This window comes from Sturnus vulgaris, chromosome 5 (assembly GCF_052056855.1).
Source record: "Sturnus vulgaris isolate bStuVul1 chromosome 5, bStuVul1.hap1, whole genome shotgun sequence".
Classification (NCBI taxonomy): domain Eukaryota; kingdom Metazoa; phylum Chordata; class Aves; order Passeriformes; family Sturnidae; genus Sturnus; species Sturnus vulgaris.
In genome coordinates, this window is record NC_142247.1 from 72,168,186 (window position 1) to 72,185,145 (window position 16,960).

At 46.1% G+C, this 16,960-nt stretch overlaps 1 protein-coding gene across 4 annotated transcripts in view; it reads right to left on the bottom strand.

Moving 5' to 3' along the window:
- Positions 1-16,960, bottom strand: part of PLXNA4 (plexin A4) — a 429,648-nt gene that overhangs the window by 41,619 nt on the left and 371,069 nt on the right. For all 4 annotated transcript variants that reach the window (XM_088165989.1, XM_088165988.1, XM_014882536.2 and 1 more), the window contains exons 17-23: positions 15,624-15,717; positions 14,610-14,849; positions 13,510-13,656; positions 8,409-8,643; positions 7,282-7,424; positions 3,155-3,423; positions 299-365 (exon numbers count right to left, since the gene is read on the bottom strand). In XM_088165989.1, the coding sequence (XP_088022115.1) occupies positions 299-365; positions 3,155-3,423; positions 7,282-7,424; positions 8,409-8,643; positions 13,510-13,656; positions 14,610-14,849; positions 15,624-15,717 (1,195 nt within the window). The remainder of the gene's footprint in view (positions 1-298; positions 366-3,154; positions 3,424-7,281; positions 7,425-8,408; positions 8,644-13,509; positions 13,657-14,609; positions 14,850-15,623; positions 15,718-16,960) is intronic.

Consider the following 16,960-nt stretch of genomic DNA (forward strand, 5'->3'; position numbering starts at 1 on the left):
GTTGAAAGGGCAACATTTTCCACACAGGTCTCAGTCAGGCTCTGAAATCCTTCCCATTTTGGCCCTTAGATCCCACCTCTGTACAAGAGAGAGATCAACAAGTTGCCTCTCTAACAAAGTGTCTCTCTTTGTTCTCCCTGGGTCAGAAAATAGCCCATTTCCTATTAGGCAGTGACCTCCTTCCAGAGGCAAAAAAAAGCCTTTAACTTTATATCTGGGAAGTTTTCACCCCAACTAATCCTCACCAAGAAGAAATGCTTTAAAGCAGCTGTTTTTCCAGGCATGCTCCTCCTCTTACCTTGAGGAACTTGTAGAGGAGGAAGGTGAACCAGTTGGTGAGCATCTTCTCAGCCACAGACTCTGTCCTAAAGTGGAGAAAAAAGAGAATTGGAAATGAGTTAGTCATGCTGGTCCTATCAAAATACTGTCCTTGCCCATCTTCCTGCCCAGTGGGAAGTCTGGCATGGCACCACCAGGATTTAGCAGGTCCTAGGTTCCCTCTTTTATCTTTGGACTCAGGAAAACCTGCAGGAAAACCCTTGCTGCCCTGTTGATTCTCTTCTACAAGTCCCTGTGTACCTGTTTTTCAGTTTCTCCAACAACGAAAAGGAATTGACGACATTTGAGGGAATCTTCTCCAAGGAGCTCAAGAGAGGATAAATCCATCAAATCTGAGGAGCTCAGAGCGAGGCCATATGTCAGGGAGGCTGTATAAATACTCAGGAGAGACAGATCTAAGTCTCTGGGGAACAGTTATCTGGCACTGCCTATCTCCCTGGCATTTGGGAGTGATTACACTCCTCAATGTGTCACTGTGGCACGTACAAGGAGCTCATCCTTCTGCCCTTGAGCACTCTGTGCTCAGTCAAACAAAAATCCATCTCGAGCCTTCAGGGTGAGCTTCTCCTGCAGAAACTTGTGCTGGCTCCAGCCCACACACTGGAGAAAAACCAAGAGAAACCAGAGAAACTTGGAGAATCCAAGAAAAAAATAATAGTCCCTGCCTGGAAGAATTAAAGTGGGTCCTTCTTGTCCTGTCTGTCACCAAAGCCTTGCAGAGGTTCTTGCTTGTTGTCACTGCTTTCTCTCTGCCCAGAAAATCTTTTTTTGGGCCATAAATGTCATGTGGGATGAACACTGGACACAGATGAGGTGGGAAAAACACTTCTACCAGCTCTTCTGTCATACTCCTCCAAAACTGCAAAAGATTCCCTTTCAGAGACTCATGGGGAGGGTAGGGAAGCATCAAGTTGGATGCTGCAGCATCCAGCTGCTCCAAAGAGCTGTCTGAGGAGCTCACACCAACATCTGACCCAAGGCACTGAGCTGTTCATATGTTCTGTTCTGGTGCTGCTCAGAGCAGAACCTCCTTCTCTGACTTCTCATGGCGTTTCCAGGGTTTGGAACACTGGATGTGCCTTCTTTGTTCACTGGCTCTCCTTCCAAAGGCCACCATTAATTTCCAGTAAAGAGGATTAGACTTAGAAAAGAGCTGGAAGAAGGAGAAAGAGGAAAGATGGGATGCTCAGAGTGAGCAACAAGGGGAGACAAAGAGATGGAGAAAGGGGAAGGAAAAGAAGGAAATGAAAGGGGGAGGCAGTGACATCCAGCATCAGAGAAGAAGCACAGGCAGGGAGCCTGGGGGCAGCTGGAGGATGGTCACCAGCCAGGCTGCAGGGCTGGATCACATCAGAGAGTCAACTGACACCAAAGCAAAGTCCAGCCTCTGCCCCTGGCCTTGCTGCCCTGAATGCCAGGAAGTGCCTTCTGCTCCTCTTTTGCTGGTTCTCCACAGTGGGCTGTGTGCCAGATGAAAAAACTCCCAGCCCAGCAGGCACCAGAGATCTCCTCTGCATCCAAGCCATCCATTGCAATCAACTGAGGGCTCCTCAGAGTCAGCTCTGAGCTGTGGCAAAGGCCACTCATCTCCAGAAGACTCCTCCTGATTTTATTTAGGGCCCTTGAAGCAGGAGGGTTGGTTCAGTCGGTTAAAAAGAGATGAATCTGATCCTGAGGGGAAAAGAGGCAGCACTTCCCTAGGCAGGGAAAGGACATTAATTACAGAGCATTAGATTCCTAAATTGAGGTTTCTCACAGAACTGTGGAATTCAGACTTTAGACCAGGCCAAGAATCATCAATTCAAACTTGTATGAAACCAACTCTGTTGCCCCTGTTTTCCCCTGATTTTCACTAACACTCAGCCATGTGAGAGAAATGAGATCCCACAATGCAGCTGAAGACTCTCCACATGTCCATAGTTAACACAGGAGCAAGAAACAAAGCTGGGAAATCCAAGAAGTTTCCATCCTCTCCCCAGGGGTTTAATACATCATATATGTGCTATTCCTATACATCCTACACAACATGATTGGAGTTTTGAGGTTAAAAGGAAATGTAAGCAAAAATTAACATCTTAAGCGTGCAAAGAGGCCGAAACAAGGATTGAGCTTTTTCTGTCCTTATGAAACTTTCTGGAGGATCCAGAGGTGGATTAGTTCTGTAACTTTTGATCATTGACTACTGTCCTAAGTTACAATGTAAAGATGTGCCAAAAGTGTGTATTCTATCACGTGGTTAAAACCAGGGGGGCAGTGATCCTTATCTCTGTGGGAGATATTCTCTGTTAATTGTTCCTCCAGGAGATATCTCCTGTTAATGGGCCATTGAGTCTCAGTGCATGACTGATAAAATTACATCATCCCATTGGGAGATGCCCCACCCAGGGGGAGGAGCCAAGCCTTCCTTACCTAGATAAAATTTGAGATTTGGAACACCAAGGCAGCCCTTACCCACTGGTTTCCAGAGGACAAGAGCTACCAGGCCTTTCTACAGGATCACCACTTCAACAAGATCACTTCATCTGGACTGCTACCACCACCCTAACTAGCGGGGTGTCAGGTTGTATTCTGACTCTGTCAGTAGTTTTCTTTTGTACTATTGCATGTATTTTATTTTTTCTCATTTTTCCTATTAAATTGTGTTTCTGACTTGGAGTGTCTCACTGGTTTTGCTTTCAAACCAGCACGACTACTTTTTTGGTACTTTTTGGTTGGGGAGGAGATGGAGCAAGATCTCCATCTGCAAAGACGATGACGATGTTTTATGTGTGCACAACCTTCCCAACCCGGCTCCCTCCACGCCCTCCCTCCTTACCTCCGGAGCAGCAGCTTGGGGTGGTTCTTGCTCTCCAGGTTTTTGTCGATGAGGTCGGCCAGGAGCTGTTTGAGGACATCAGTGGCATACTCCAGCTTGCTCTGCAGCACCGTCATGATCAGCGAGGCCACGTTGCCGCGGTCCCGCATGGAGAAGCTGCGCTGCGACTCCAGCGTGCGGATGAAGGACAGCAGGAACACCTTGTTGTTGATCAGCTGGGCAAAGAGCTTCAGGCCCTTCTCCACTCTTTCCTGTCGGTAGCCAGGGACCTGCACAAGAAGAAAGGGAGTTTTTCCTTTTCCCTCGTTTTCCCACTGTCAGGCATCCTGCTGTCACACTCTGCTACCTCTGCTCTCATCCCTTCATCTCCTCAGCTAAGGAAAGACAGGAAGGGAATCCATACATCGTCACAGGAAGGGAATCCATACATCATCTAATGATTAGGAAGCCTGAGAAGACTCCCAGCTACATCCAGATGATTTTTCCAGTCCTGTGTTCCTCTCTCTGAACAAATCCCAAAGGGATTTCTGGTGCCTAAATGTGTTGCCATGCCACGTTATATTTTTATTTTAGTCAGACTGAAGCCTTACCCTGATTTCATCCAAAACTTCTTTCTCATTCCTGCAAGAAACCTGCTTACAGAGGTTTGGGGCTCAGCTTTAGGGAGCAGGGAGAGGCAGAAAGAGAGTGAATGGGAAAGAGAGCCCAGGGTGAGGTTTTGAGGAGATGAAGAGATGCAGTGAGGCAGTGGCTGAGATGGTGACCCTGGAACTGGGGCTTGGTTTGAAGACCAAGGCAGCTGAAGGTGTGAGAGGACACCCTGAGCTCCAGCAGAACCCCTGGGTTTGGGAGCTGAGGTGTTTTGGAGACAGAGTGGTTGATAAGTGTTTTATTTCTCAGCTGTGAGAGGCTATTAATTCATTTTTATATGGAACAATTTAGGATCTCAGTGCTGGCTCCACAGAAGTCTTTTTGATCCTTCTGGCTCTAGGCAAAAAAGGAACCTAAATAGAGAACCCCAAACTCACTCCTCCACTTGCTGGAGCTCTTCCAGCCCTTGAAAAGCTTTCTTGGAAGCTGGAGGGTCTCACCACAGAGCAACACATGTCACCAAGGCATATATGAATTAATAACCACCCAAATTTGGCACTTTAATACAAAATAAGTTGGCTTGCTTAAATAACCAAGCAATGCAAGGCCCCTTATAGAGTTGTTACTTTTTCATTCTGGAAATTAAAGTTCTCAACTCTTTTTGCATCCAACAAATAAATTACTTCCTAAATAGATTGAAACAACCAACAAACCACCACCACCCACCCCTCCAATGATTATTTTTAACTCACTTGCTTGAACATTTAATATTGTCTATCCCTGGGTTATTATGGAGAATTAAAACAAAATAACAAGAAAAGTATTTTGTGCTGCATCTGGAAGCAGTTAATTAGCAAATGAACTGGAAATAAGTAAGACCTTCTCACTGTGGGATCTGTGCTGAGGCCTTTTGCAATAAATAGCAATTCCTTCTGGGTGCAACAGAGAAGGGAACAGAATGGGAGCTGCCTTCATGTTGGTAGCCAAAGATGTTGACATTGAGAGAGCTGGTGAAGCTTTACAAAGGATTAGTGAAAAGAAAACAAAAAAATAAAAACAATGAATGGAATGAAAGGAAGAAAAGATCAAAGGTGTTGGATTGAAACATTAGCTCAGTGTGTATCTGCATAGGAGAGCATCCGTGCTAAGGCCTCTGCAGGGGTCAGATGCTGTTCTGTGATCAGCTGGATGGGGTTAATGAATGTAGGGATTGAAGCTGGCTGTGGGGATAATGGAAGTGTTTGTGTGTGCACACATGTGAGAGGGAGGTTCAGCACCCCTCGTTTGTTGGAGCTGCTCGTCCTGAGGGAAATGCTGGATGCCACTCAACCTGCACTCCAGGTCTGCATGGTAGTTATGTGCCACTCAGCCTCCTGCCCAGCCCCACAAGCCCTCCTTGCTGACAGATCAGGTTTTCTAATGTCTCTCTCCACACAGCCGGATGGGTTTTGGCTCTCCTGAAAGGCAGGAGCAAAGCGGAGCCGGCATCTCTGATTACACAGCCAGCCAAGCGTGGGCCAGCCTGTGCCAGCTCCTGCTCCTCCTTCCTGCCAACCTAGCCCAGCTCTGGCCTCCAGAAATCTCCCAGCCCCATGCCAGAGCCTCTCTGCAACTCAGAGCCTGCCAAAGACTTTGCAGAGAGCTCAGCCAACACCTTGGCCATGGTGTAGCTCCTGATTCTCCAGCCCAGGTATTCCTAGAGCAGAGCCCGTCCATCTGCCAGAGCATGGAGCAGATTTTACCTTGGCAGATCTCACCTGGGCTCCCATCACCTTCCTGCCACCACTCAGGTAATACAGGCTCCGTGTACACCCCAAAGTTTGTGAACAATGTCTCACTGTACTCCCATCTCCCTCCAGAGAGTCGGGGTGGAGGAGGAAGACATGGGCAGTGCTGGAGTGTGTGAAACAGAGGCCTCTCTGAGTTCCTCAGAGAGAGATCAGAATGCAGGGATTGAATTAAAAGCCTTTAGAGAAATTAAAGTATATTAAGACACACAGACATGAAATAGAAGGTGTAAGCTTTCGTTTTAAGTGAGTAGAAATATTATTAAGTTGCATAAATATGAAGTAGCAGTCTTAGTTTTAAGTGAGTAAGAATATATTTTAAGTGCTTTTAAAAAGTAAAAAGCCCTAGAATTTAGTGCAAAGTTTAGGCCTCAGTGAAAGTTCAAAAATTCGCTCCAGACATAATGAAAACATAGTAAGAACATTGCTTACATTCTTCAGATAGAACAGATAGAATTATTTGTGTGAATAGATAGAGATCTATGTGCAAGTTATGCTTAAGGATTAACACCATTTCGTACTATGGCACTAGAATTCTAATAGGTTTAGAAGAAATGCTTCAAGTTCATGTTTTTACCTCATCGGGTAATTAACAAATAAAAATCTGTGTAATGGAGTGAGAGCTCTCTCTCTTCCTCCACTGTCATTATCATCACTACCACAGCATGGGAGAAGAAGGAGAAGAAAAAGAAACACCAGGGAGCTCCTGCCCTCTACTCAGGATTCTGTACCAGAGCACTGCTGCTCCTGCCTCTGCCTGGGACTTTACACCAGGCTGCAGCTTCTGCTTTTATTCAAGACTCTATGCCAGGAAACTTTTAGCATGGACTTTGTCAGTTTGGGACTCTTTGTCTTTGAGACTGATGTGCCTCTACAAATAAACAACTTTACAGCAACCAACAACTGTTCTTGCCTCTTTGAAGACCTAAACTCATAACAATCTCAGCAGGGCAGGGAATGGACAGACTGACACTGTGGTTTTCTGATCTCACTGCAAATCAGAATGCAGCAAAGGTGAACCTCCCTCAGTGACAGGGGGTTATTTTTATAGGAGTTACCACAAAGAAAGCCTGGCCTCTTAATAGTGTGAGGGTCATGCAAAGCTGGATGAAACAGGCAAACATGCTCCTCTGTCATAAAACATGATTTCCTTGTCCTTGCATGGCAGAAAATATTAAATCCAGTCTAAAATCCAAGCCACAGAAGGTTTAAGACCACAGAGAATCTTAATTAAGTAGACCTAAAGAATATGGATTTATGAGTCTTCCAAATAAATGAGTGATCAGACGGAATTTAGCAGGTAATGAGTGACAAGATGAGAGGAAATGGACTTAAAGTTGTGTTGGGGAGGTTTAGATTGGAAATTAGGAAAAATTTATTCACTGAAAGGATGATCAGATGATGGGACAAGCTGTCACGGGGAGTTGTGGGATCACAATCCCTAGAAGTTTTCAAAAAGCTTGTGGATGTTGCACAAGGGGGTATGGTTTAGTGATGGAATTAGCAGCATTGGGTTGATGATTGGAATCCATGATCTTAGAGATCTTTTACAACCTAAACTGATCTAAGATGATCTAAGATGACAGCAAATATTTCCCCTTTCAACCCTGATTTTTAATGAGGACCTGTTTCACCCCTTGGTGAATGATCAAGTCATCACATCCCCACCACTGACACAGAATCTCTGGAATTCAGGGCTGAACAGGGAGGCGTGAGAGGAGCTAGAAGCAGGAAATATTGTTGTTTTACCTCCAAATCCCTCAGGACTGGATGATCCTCAATGCCAGGGAAGAGCACCCTCATGGTGTAGGTTCGGTAGTCGAGGAAGGGGATCCCAGCTCCGTCCAGGTCACTCGTCAGCTCATGGATATCTGTCTGCAGCTCTGCAAAGGCTGGCACAGAAACAGAACAACTCAGGGAGCAGTGACAACCCAGATCAGCCTCACCAGAATGGGGAAAGCATCCAACCCTCATGAATGAGAATAAAGAGAGGCAGCATGTGGAGAGGAAGAAGGTGGATGAGAGCAGGGTCACCTTTCCCACAACACAGCCTTTCCCCAGGGACATGTGCCAAGGCTTTCTGTGGATTTTGAATTATCAAATCCAGTTAGGAGAGGGTGGAGCAAGTCTGGACTAAGGGAAAACAGGGAAAGTCAGATTAGATCCAGGCTTAAGCCACACCTACAGGGTTCAACACAGTGGTATTTTGGCTCAAAGCTTTGTGACTGTGAAAGTGGTTAGTTTTTGTTGTTTTGCTTTTTTTTCCTTTACTTAGACTTAGCATTGAATGCTTGAGAGATGGATTTTTGTTTGGGCTTAGTTGTTTATTAAATTTTATTTAAAGTACAGAGAGTTCTTTAGCACTTCTAGTTATTAAGCTAAAAGTGAGAAAATGGAGGTGAGTTTAGTTAGTTACAAGTTTTTTTAAAGCTTAACTATTGAATTAAAATCTAACATCTATATTATATATATTTTTGAGTTAACAACCAAGCACTTGTGACTCTCACTGCAGTACTTTCTAACCAATTAAAAAAGTACCACTAAAAACTAAGAAGAAGAGGGAACAAGAAGGAAGAAAGAGACATCGCCCAAGAACTTCTATTTTGTCTCATTCCTATTACTATATTTTAAAACCTCAAATTCAAAACCCTTCACCGTGTGAAATTACACACTTTTATTCGAACCACACACCAGTGATTCTAACTTTATCACTCAAATTTGGAAGCCAACTTCAAGGCTTCAGGTCAACAGCAGTGCTCTCCTGGGGGTCAGTGCCAGAAAGCACAGAAAGCTCAAAACTCCCAGGTTTTATGGCTCCAACATGCATGGATGTCTCCCTTCTATGGCACAGTGTCATCCTGCCTCCCCCATCCTACCTTCTTTGCACTCCAGGGCCACCCTGGACTCCAGGTTGTCCATCTGCATCTGCAGGCGTTTGAGGGTGAGGTCGCTCTCCCTGGACTTGCGCTTGTAGGCGATGAGCACGGCCACGATGAAGATGATGAGCAGCCCGCCGGCCACCGCGATGCTGACGATGGCTGGCAGGCTGAGAGGGCTGTCTGGGGAGATGTACACCATGCCTGGAGAGAACTCCATGCCTCCTACACGAGCCTAGAGGGAAAGCAGCAGAGAGCTGCACTCAAGCTGTCAAACAGGCAGAGGAACTCTGTCATCGTCCTGGCTGAGGGTGAATGGTGACATCCCCTTGTCTCCCTAGCCAAGAGGGGAAGGATTTGGGTATGGAAGAGCTTAAAAACACTTGAAATGACAGATAGAATCACCTCAGTTGGCAGGCACCATGAACCCAACCACAAAAGGACTTGTGGTGAAACAAGTCGCCAGTCACAATTTCTCCATATCAGTTTGGATTTTTCATTCCCCATTCTGATGTGTTGTATGGTGCACTGATGTCACTTATACACACACACACAAAATACAGAGCTCAAGGTATGGTCTGATGGGTCCTAACCCCACAATCGGGCAGAGGACACCTGACCAAGTGAGTACAATGGGACTGCAGAAATCAGAGTCATTATTTTCTTTTGACTCTCCCACTAGATCAAACTGTGGGATAGTGAAAAGCCACCACATACCCCACAAAGCCTGGCCCATTCCTTTTTACAGCCCCTATCTTAGCCACACATTGCCAGGATGACTGCAGATGTTCACCAGTAGGAGTTGAACACAGCTTTTTGTTCTCCATGTACTTCCAGAAATTCCCAGAGCTGCTTCCAGCCTCTGGAAAAAGCTGCTGTGAAAGGGTCTTGGTTTTAACAACCAGAAAGGAGCCCTGCAAGCACTCCTGCAAGCCCAACAAAATGTTCTGCTGAAGCAAGTCCCTTAGAGGACTTTTTTACAACATGAACACCACTCCCAACAGGAATCCCACAGGAGACTGCTGGCTTCAGGCTACTACAAGGCTGTTCAAAGCTATTTGTAGAGTAGGCAAAGCTTGAGTGGTGGGAGAAAAGCTCTGCTGACCAGCCTGAAGTATAAAAAGGCTTCTGGGGCTGTGTTGTGTTTTGGGAATGCTGGCTGTAGATCTGCAGCAAGCGGGGAAGATGCTGTGCAAAGAGCTTGAAGGATGCTGAGCCCCATCACGTCACCCCAGCTGAGCTGTCACAGAGAGGCACAGCTGGCCCTGCACAAAGGGAAAACTCTTGCTGCCAGGCAGAAATGCACTCGAGACCCCAGGGCTGAGTGTTTCCTACTCCCATTGCACCTGGGACCACTGCAGTGTGCAATTAAACTGTTTTCTGTGGAGACCTTGAAACCCCGAACACAACAGTTTTCTTCCTCCATTGTGAGTTCTTCCTCACATTTCCACACCCCAGCCTGGTGTTCAGCCTTGTCCTGCATCTCACTGGCTCTCAGTTAATCTCCAGCCTGCCTGGACACTTATTAATCCCAGGGCTTCCCATATCTCAGCTCAGGCACCTACTCAGGTTTCCTCTCTAGGCTGCAGGAGGAAGGAACTGGCCCAGTGGGAGCCAGCAGAAGAGACTATGGAGCAGAATAATGAATTAATGAATTTTCCCAGGTGCTCTCCACCCCAATCCTTTCTGGGGACACGAATCTCAGTGACCATGAATCTCCTAGAACCTATTCCAGTCCCAGCTGCAGCCTCAGGGGAGAAGGTTGTTTTGCTCTACCACCAGGTGTAGGCTGCTCCTCAGTGGGTCCTGGCCAGAGACACAACTACAACTCTTATGTCATGGACAAGGCCAAAGTGAATGTCTGAAAACAGCTAATTTCCATCCACAAGCTGCTCTCATGCCATTTTGGGATGGGGTCTAGAGAGATGAAATGTCCACAATGAAAAACAAAAGTAATCCTAAACTGATATGTTCAGGTAATAGTTTCAAGATGACCAATAGCTACCATGGCAGTGATGGCCTGTAGGGCATTTTCAGTGGCCAAGGAACCTCAGATATGCAGTTGGGGATGCAGCAGTGATGAGTTTTCCCATCCATTTCAAGACAGAAGATCCAGCTCACTTATAAAGCCTGAGGTTTGTTTTTGGAATGTGTCCTGCTCAACTGAACAGGCAAACTGCCAAAATCACATCCTAATCCATGGAAAAGTTGTTCCCTTTTGCCCTAGACCACTGTCCCAAATCCTCCCAGCAAAATTTTCTCACAGCTCACATGCTTTCCTTCCTGTCAGTGGAGCAATAAATAGATTATTTCTTTTTCATTTTTTCTTTCCCCAAGCCCTGCAGCCAGATGAGTCCATTCAAGGAATACCAGACTAGATTCAAACAACTGCAATCCCAAATCCCAGTGCAGATCCATCCTCAAAGCTGGAAGAACAGCCTGTCTCCATGGGTGGGATTTCTCTCAGCAAATATTCCGTGTGCACATCCGAGTTAGACACTGCAGCATGATTCCAGAGTCACCAAAGAGGAAAACCACTTTCAGGATGTGATTTATGTGACACCTTTGACATTGGGATGAGATATTTCATTCAGTGGAAGTTCCCATTCCTCTCCATTAATGATAAAGGGATCTAAGCTCCAAAAAGCAGGTGTTCAAAGTTGGGCCCAGCATGTTCCCCTTTAAAAGTGGTTTCATCACTGGGAAGGTCTCACAATCCACAAGTGAAGCTGCCATGATCTGAGGGGATCTGGCTCTTGAAGAAGAAAGTCTGTGAGGCTGCAGTGTTATTGTGAGCTTTTAAAAGAAACAGAAGGAAATATGCACATACAGCCCTGCTGTGCTTCTTAATCCACCAAGTGGGTCTGGAGAAAGCTATTTTTACCTTCCAGAAGACTGACCATGAACCCACCAAACAACAACAATATGGCCATTTTTAAAGACTATTAGTCATGGATTTGTCCTAAATTACACTAATAGTTCTAAATGGGCTCTGTGTCAGAGCCCAGTTTTCTCCAAGGAAGTCTTAGTTAGTCCAGCAGTTCTGAAGGAGTGACTTTCCTGGTGCAAATTTGTCCTGGCTAAATAAAATTATCCCTCTAAGGATGAGATGAATCACGCCCTGAACTTCAGCTGCTGCATTTGACCATCTCTCCATTCATTAGACAGAGTCTGGTGTATTTTCCAGACTGTGTTTGAGACCAGCAACCCTTCAGATGTTTTCCACATCTCCCCTGCAGACCTCCTCTGGTGTAGCCACTTGTAGATCTTCCTCACATCTTTCTTTTCCTTGGAAACAATTTTCCTCTGAGTTTTAGTCATTCTTCTTTTTAACCATCACCCAGGCCTTTTATTTCTTTGCTATTTTTTTTCAAATACTTACCTCTGTCATTGTGTAAAAGACAGCTGAAACAGATCAAAAGCGTGTTGACATCAACGTGTGTCATTGCCACTGCTCCTTCACTTAGAAATAATCTCTGTGTTGCACCAGTTAATTCACTCCCATGGCTCCTTCTCAGCTCGTGGCCACCTCACTTTGCAAGAAAGGGTTTGCTCAACAATTTCCTCAAGGTCAGACAGTAAATCTTTGGCAGAATCAGGAGGAGGAACTACTGTCAGTTATCCTGGCCATCAAAGAGATGTTTGTGTGAAACATGGTGCCAGCCTGAGCAGCAGAGATGCTGTGCCATGCTGGAGGAGGAATTTTCCAGCCCTGATTCCAGGTGCAAAGTCCATCCTTGAGCACCTCCATCATCTCCTCAGTTTCCCAGCAGAATCCCACATTTGACCAGCATCCTCAAAAAGGGATTGGTTTTTAATCTTTGGCTTCACTTAAACTGTCCCAAGCTGCAGGAGCAGGGGAGCCTTCCCAATTAGTACAGCCTGGCCAGATGTCCATTATCCTGGATCCCCAGGGCTTGGTTATTGCTCACCTGGTTTGGAGTTTGGTCTCCCCAGGGTTGGCTTTGTCCATCTCTGACTAACCATATGTTTAACCATATCCATGAAAATGACAGGCAACATTTATTGCCGTGCTCAAAAGCTTTGGTTTTCACACAGAGAAAATCTCTCACTTCATTATTGCTCCTCTTGGAGAGTCTTAATGTGCTTTGCAATGAATTGAGAGTCACGGTGTATTTGCATGGCTGGAAAGGATTATTACCTCTATTTTCCAGATGACAAACTTTGGCACAGAGTATTAAGTAGCCACTACAAGAGATCCCAGCAGCAGCCACAAACAAGACCCAAAATGGTCATCATGAACTCTGCTTCCTAAAAGTTCCCAGAAAAATATTTTTCAAGTCAAACTCTCTGAGTCTCATTGCTGAGATAAATAAGTTAATATGTGACAGATACAGCTTTGGGGGGGTGCAACAGAAAAACAATTGTTCACAAGGAATGAGAAACACTGGTGTCAGTTATCAGCTTTTGTTGTTCCCACCCACAGCTTGGTACAACTCCAGGGTGTTTGCTGATATGATGTTTATCAAGCACCAGCATCAAGGAATTCAAATTATTGAGAGGAAAGTAAAAAAAGGAGTAAATAAATAAACGGTGAGAGGGGGAGAAGCTCTCTCTGATGAAATCAGAGTCCATTCTTCACAGGTTCCAGGAAGGATTTGTAGGACTAAGTTTTATAGGAGTCAAAACTCCAAAGTCCAGCCACATTATTGTCCACATCCTGCTTTTTTCTTTTTTCTCTCCTACATAAAGTCAAATTTTCGTCACCATCCTGTCAACAAAGTGATGGAGACTGTGCTGAATTTAACACTTTCATGTAGGAACATGCTACACGTGATCTCACATGAGCATCCAGGGTTCATACAGCCCATAGAGAAACAGAAGAGAGGCAAACTGTCCTACTGGGATTTGATCATGAAAGGTGTCTCACTGTCCACAAAGATCTCCAGGTCACTTTTCCACTGTTCCACTTCTCCAAGCTACCCTTGATGGGAGTATTACACCAAAAAGGGGCCCTGATGTTTCTGGGAAGGCAGACAGGGTGCAAACACCTTGGAGCCCTCTGCCAGATCTTCTCCTGTTCTGCTGTGCCCTCCCAAGCCACCCAGGGAGCAGAGGCTGAGGGTCAGGCATCACTTACCATCACCTTGTGCCTTCCAATGAGGTTTGGGGACTCACAGAGGAGCTGCACGTCTGACACTGTCACTGCACAGGGCTTCTCACCCACCAGAACCGTGTAGTTCAGTTTGGCATTGCCTCCTGCCACCGGTGGGATCAGATTCCTGCCCTGCACAGAAAGGAACATCACACCCCAAAATAACCAAATACACATCAGGAAAGAGTTTTCTTTCCCCCTCTGGCTCATTCCTGGGATATGAGTGTTGGTACTGCATTTGATAGGTGTGGATGCTGATCCCTGACAGTGCTCCAGGCCAGGTTGGATAGGGTTTGGAGCAACCTGGTCTAGTGGAAAGTGTCCCTGACCATAGCAGGGGGTTGGGATGAGATGAGCTTTAAGGTCCTTTCCAGCCTAAATATGATTCTATTATGACATTTGTAGTTCACCATTTGCTCACACAGAGAGGAAAAGCCAATTTAGAAGCTCATGCAGAGAACAGCATGAGTGGTTGCAGGCTCAAAGCAGTCACAGTGACCTGACCTGCTCCTCCCTCTCTGCAACTGAATGAGAAATGTTCCATCTAAGTCCTGCACAATAAAACCCTCACTAAGCATAGTCAGACAAATAAGTCAGACCCCTTTCCAAACATGCAAAAAGCATCTGCAAGTAAAATAATTTCTTTGCATATCCAGCATGTAAAAATAGTGATACAGAAATGCTGCATCATAAAACTCCTCTGTACTGCTGTGAAGTTTACAGAAATGGCAAAGGGCTGATTTGGGTTTAAACAAGGGCTAGATGAAGGTCTTGAATGTACAAGAAAGGAAACAGAGTTGGGTATTTCACTGTCAGCCACATTGCAAGGGTAGAAGATGTTCTCTGGTGAACAGCAGTGGGCACAAATTTAGGCTGCACACAGGAGTTCACAATTTTTAGTTTCGGGTGTGGGCAGTGCTTGGTGTTTGCTGGTGGTGACTCTGATATGGTTCCATAAGGGGCAAGAAATGGAGGAAATTTCTGGGGTGCAATCAGGATGATTTATAGGGGTTCTGGCAGGCACAGAGGGGCAAGAGACAGAATTTGTTTGTCCTTCCTCATCCAGTCCTTGGTTCCCATCTCACCTTCAGGATGATGGGACTTCCAGGCTTCAGCTCTAGGATCCCTGAGGGATTGAAAACCTCGAAGATGGGGTTGGGGTAGTAGGTGAAGTTGGTTTTGTTGAGGATCAGCAGGGACTGCACATTGTCAAGGATGAAGCCAAACTCCTCTGGGCGCTCAGCGAGCTCAGACTGGTGATTGGGGTCCACAGCCAGTGCTGGGGCCTGGCAGGTCATCTCTGTGCTGTTCTGCACCTCACAGTTCTGGGGAAAGAAACCCAAAACAAGGAGTGGTTATGGGAAATAGGGACCCTGGCAGGTCATCTCTGTGCTGTTCTGCACCTCACAGTTCTGGGGAAAGAAACCAAAATAAGGAGTGGTTATGGGAAATGCCCCCATCCTCCCTTTGGCTCTCAGGGAGAGGGAGGAGCAGACCCCCATGGTTATCCTGGCTGGTGCTCCACTGCTTCCAAACATTCCCCATCACACCATCAAGGCTGGGCAGGGATTAGGAAAGGCTTGCTGAGGCAGGTGTGTAGAGCAGTTTGCATTTCAGCAGGGCCTCCTGTGCCTCTTGAGAGAGCTCAGCCTCTGTTGCCAGCATCAGCATCTTTCCCTGACTTCGTTTCCTTCTGGAAATAGAAGTTTCTTCCTTTACTTTTTGCACAGCACAGATTAGTCAAAACCTCGCTACCCCCTTGGTCTCACACTCTGGTTGTTTTTCCAAAAATATTTGTGCAGTGCATACTCAATTGTGCTCAGGATTCCAGTTTGGATATCAGGTTACCTGAAATGAATCCCAGCAAGCTGGAGAAGCAAAGACAAAGGTGAAGGTCTCAGAAGACCCTGAAGTTTGGTTCCAGCCCTACCAAAACCCTTCCTTTTTATGTGTGTGCTTCAGAGATGAGAGAATATTTCTGGAAACAAATCATGTCCTCTTTTTTGGGCTGCAATAGGAGATTTCAAGCTCCAGAGCTGTCAGCCAGCCCCTGTCCCCACCGTGGTGTGTCCCCTGCCCAGCTCTGCAGTTGTACTCACATTGACATGCTCCTTTCCACCGTGCTTTGCCCGGATCTGAGGGTTTTGGATGAGGTCCAGGTGAGTTCCCCAGACAGCAATGGGAGTGTTGCCACTGGAGAATAAGAAATGGAAGTAAAGAATGAACCCAGCTAATAGATGTCAGGACTCATCACACCAGGGATGGGTGATCTGTGCTCCTAAATGTTGGTTGCAAGGTGCCTGACCATGTCTTGCAGACTCAGAGAGAGCGAGGGAAAGAAGAACAAAACAAATAATTTTTCATTCATTCATAAGGGGAGAAACAAGTAAAGACAAATGCTTGCTAAAATTGCCATGTCAGGCAGCCTCTGGGTGGTTCTCATTGTCATCATTCAGCAATCACAAGCTTTGGGGATGAGAAGAACAGTGGAGATTTATCACAGGATCTTTAAAATGGTCCACAGGCTGTATCTCCTATATTACCTCAATCAGTCACAGAATTATAAAATATCCTGAATTGGAACTCACAAGGATCATCCAATCCAACTCCTGGCCCTGCACAGACACCCCAACAATCCCACCCTGTGCATCCCTGTGAGTGTTGTCCAAACACCCCTGGAGCTCTGCAGCCTTGGGCTGTGCCCATTCCCTAGGGAGCTGTTCCAACCCAAAATTCCCTGACAGACACAGTCCCATGGAAACAGCTCTTGAGGATTCTGGGTTGAAGTCAAGAGCCCCATATCTAACCTGCTATCAAACCTCACCCTAACTATGACAGTGTCACTTTGGTGCCACCAGGCAACCCCAGCCCTGCAGAAATTAGAATAAATTGAGACAAAATCTTCAGCTTTGGTGTGCATCAGGCACTGGCCTGGTTTCCTTGTGGTGGTCCAGGTAAATCAGGATCCAACACAAACAGATTCCCAGCATCTGTGTCCCTTTGCTCAAAAGCCAATTTCTTGAGAAAGCCAACTCCCACAAGCCATAGCCCAGGGGCATCTGGAGGATTTTCTCATTTTTATGGGGAGATGTGCTGGAGCCTTCCTCACTCCCTGCAGTCACTGTCACCACAAGGAAACAGCTCTCAGAAACCCTTCTCTCTTCTCCCTGCTCTCAGAAACCCTTCTCTCTTTGTTCTGCTCTCAGAAACCCTTCTCCCCTTCCCCTGCCTCCTCCAGCTGCAGCCAGCAACTGTGGGATTTCAGGGATTGTAGGGGAAGGAGGAAGGAAACTGTAGGATCATTCCCAAGTTTCTCAGGGTTGGCTCCAAGAATCACATTAAGGAGAAGGGTCCACCACAGGCAGCTTTGGCCATCCCAAATTAAAGCAGCTCTGATCTATCAGGGTGAGCTCTGCTGTTACAGCATGAGGTGGGG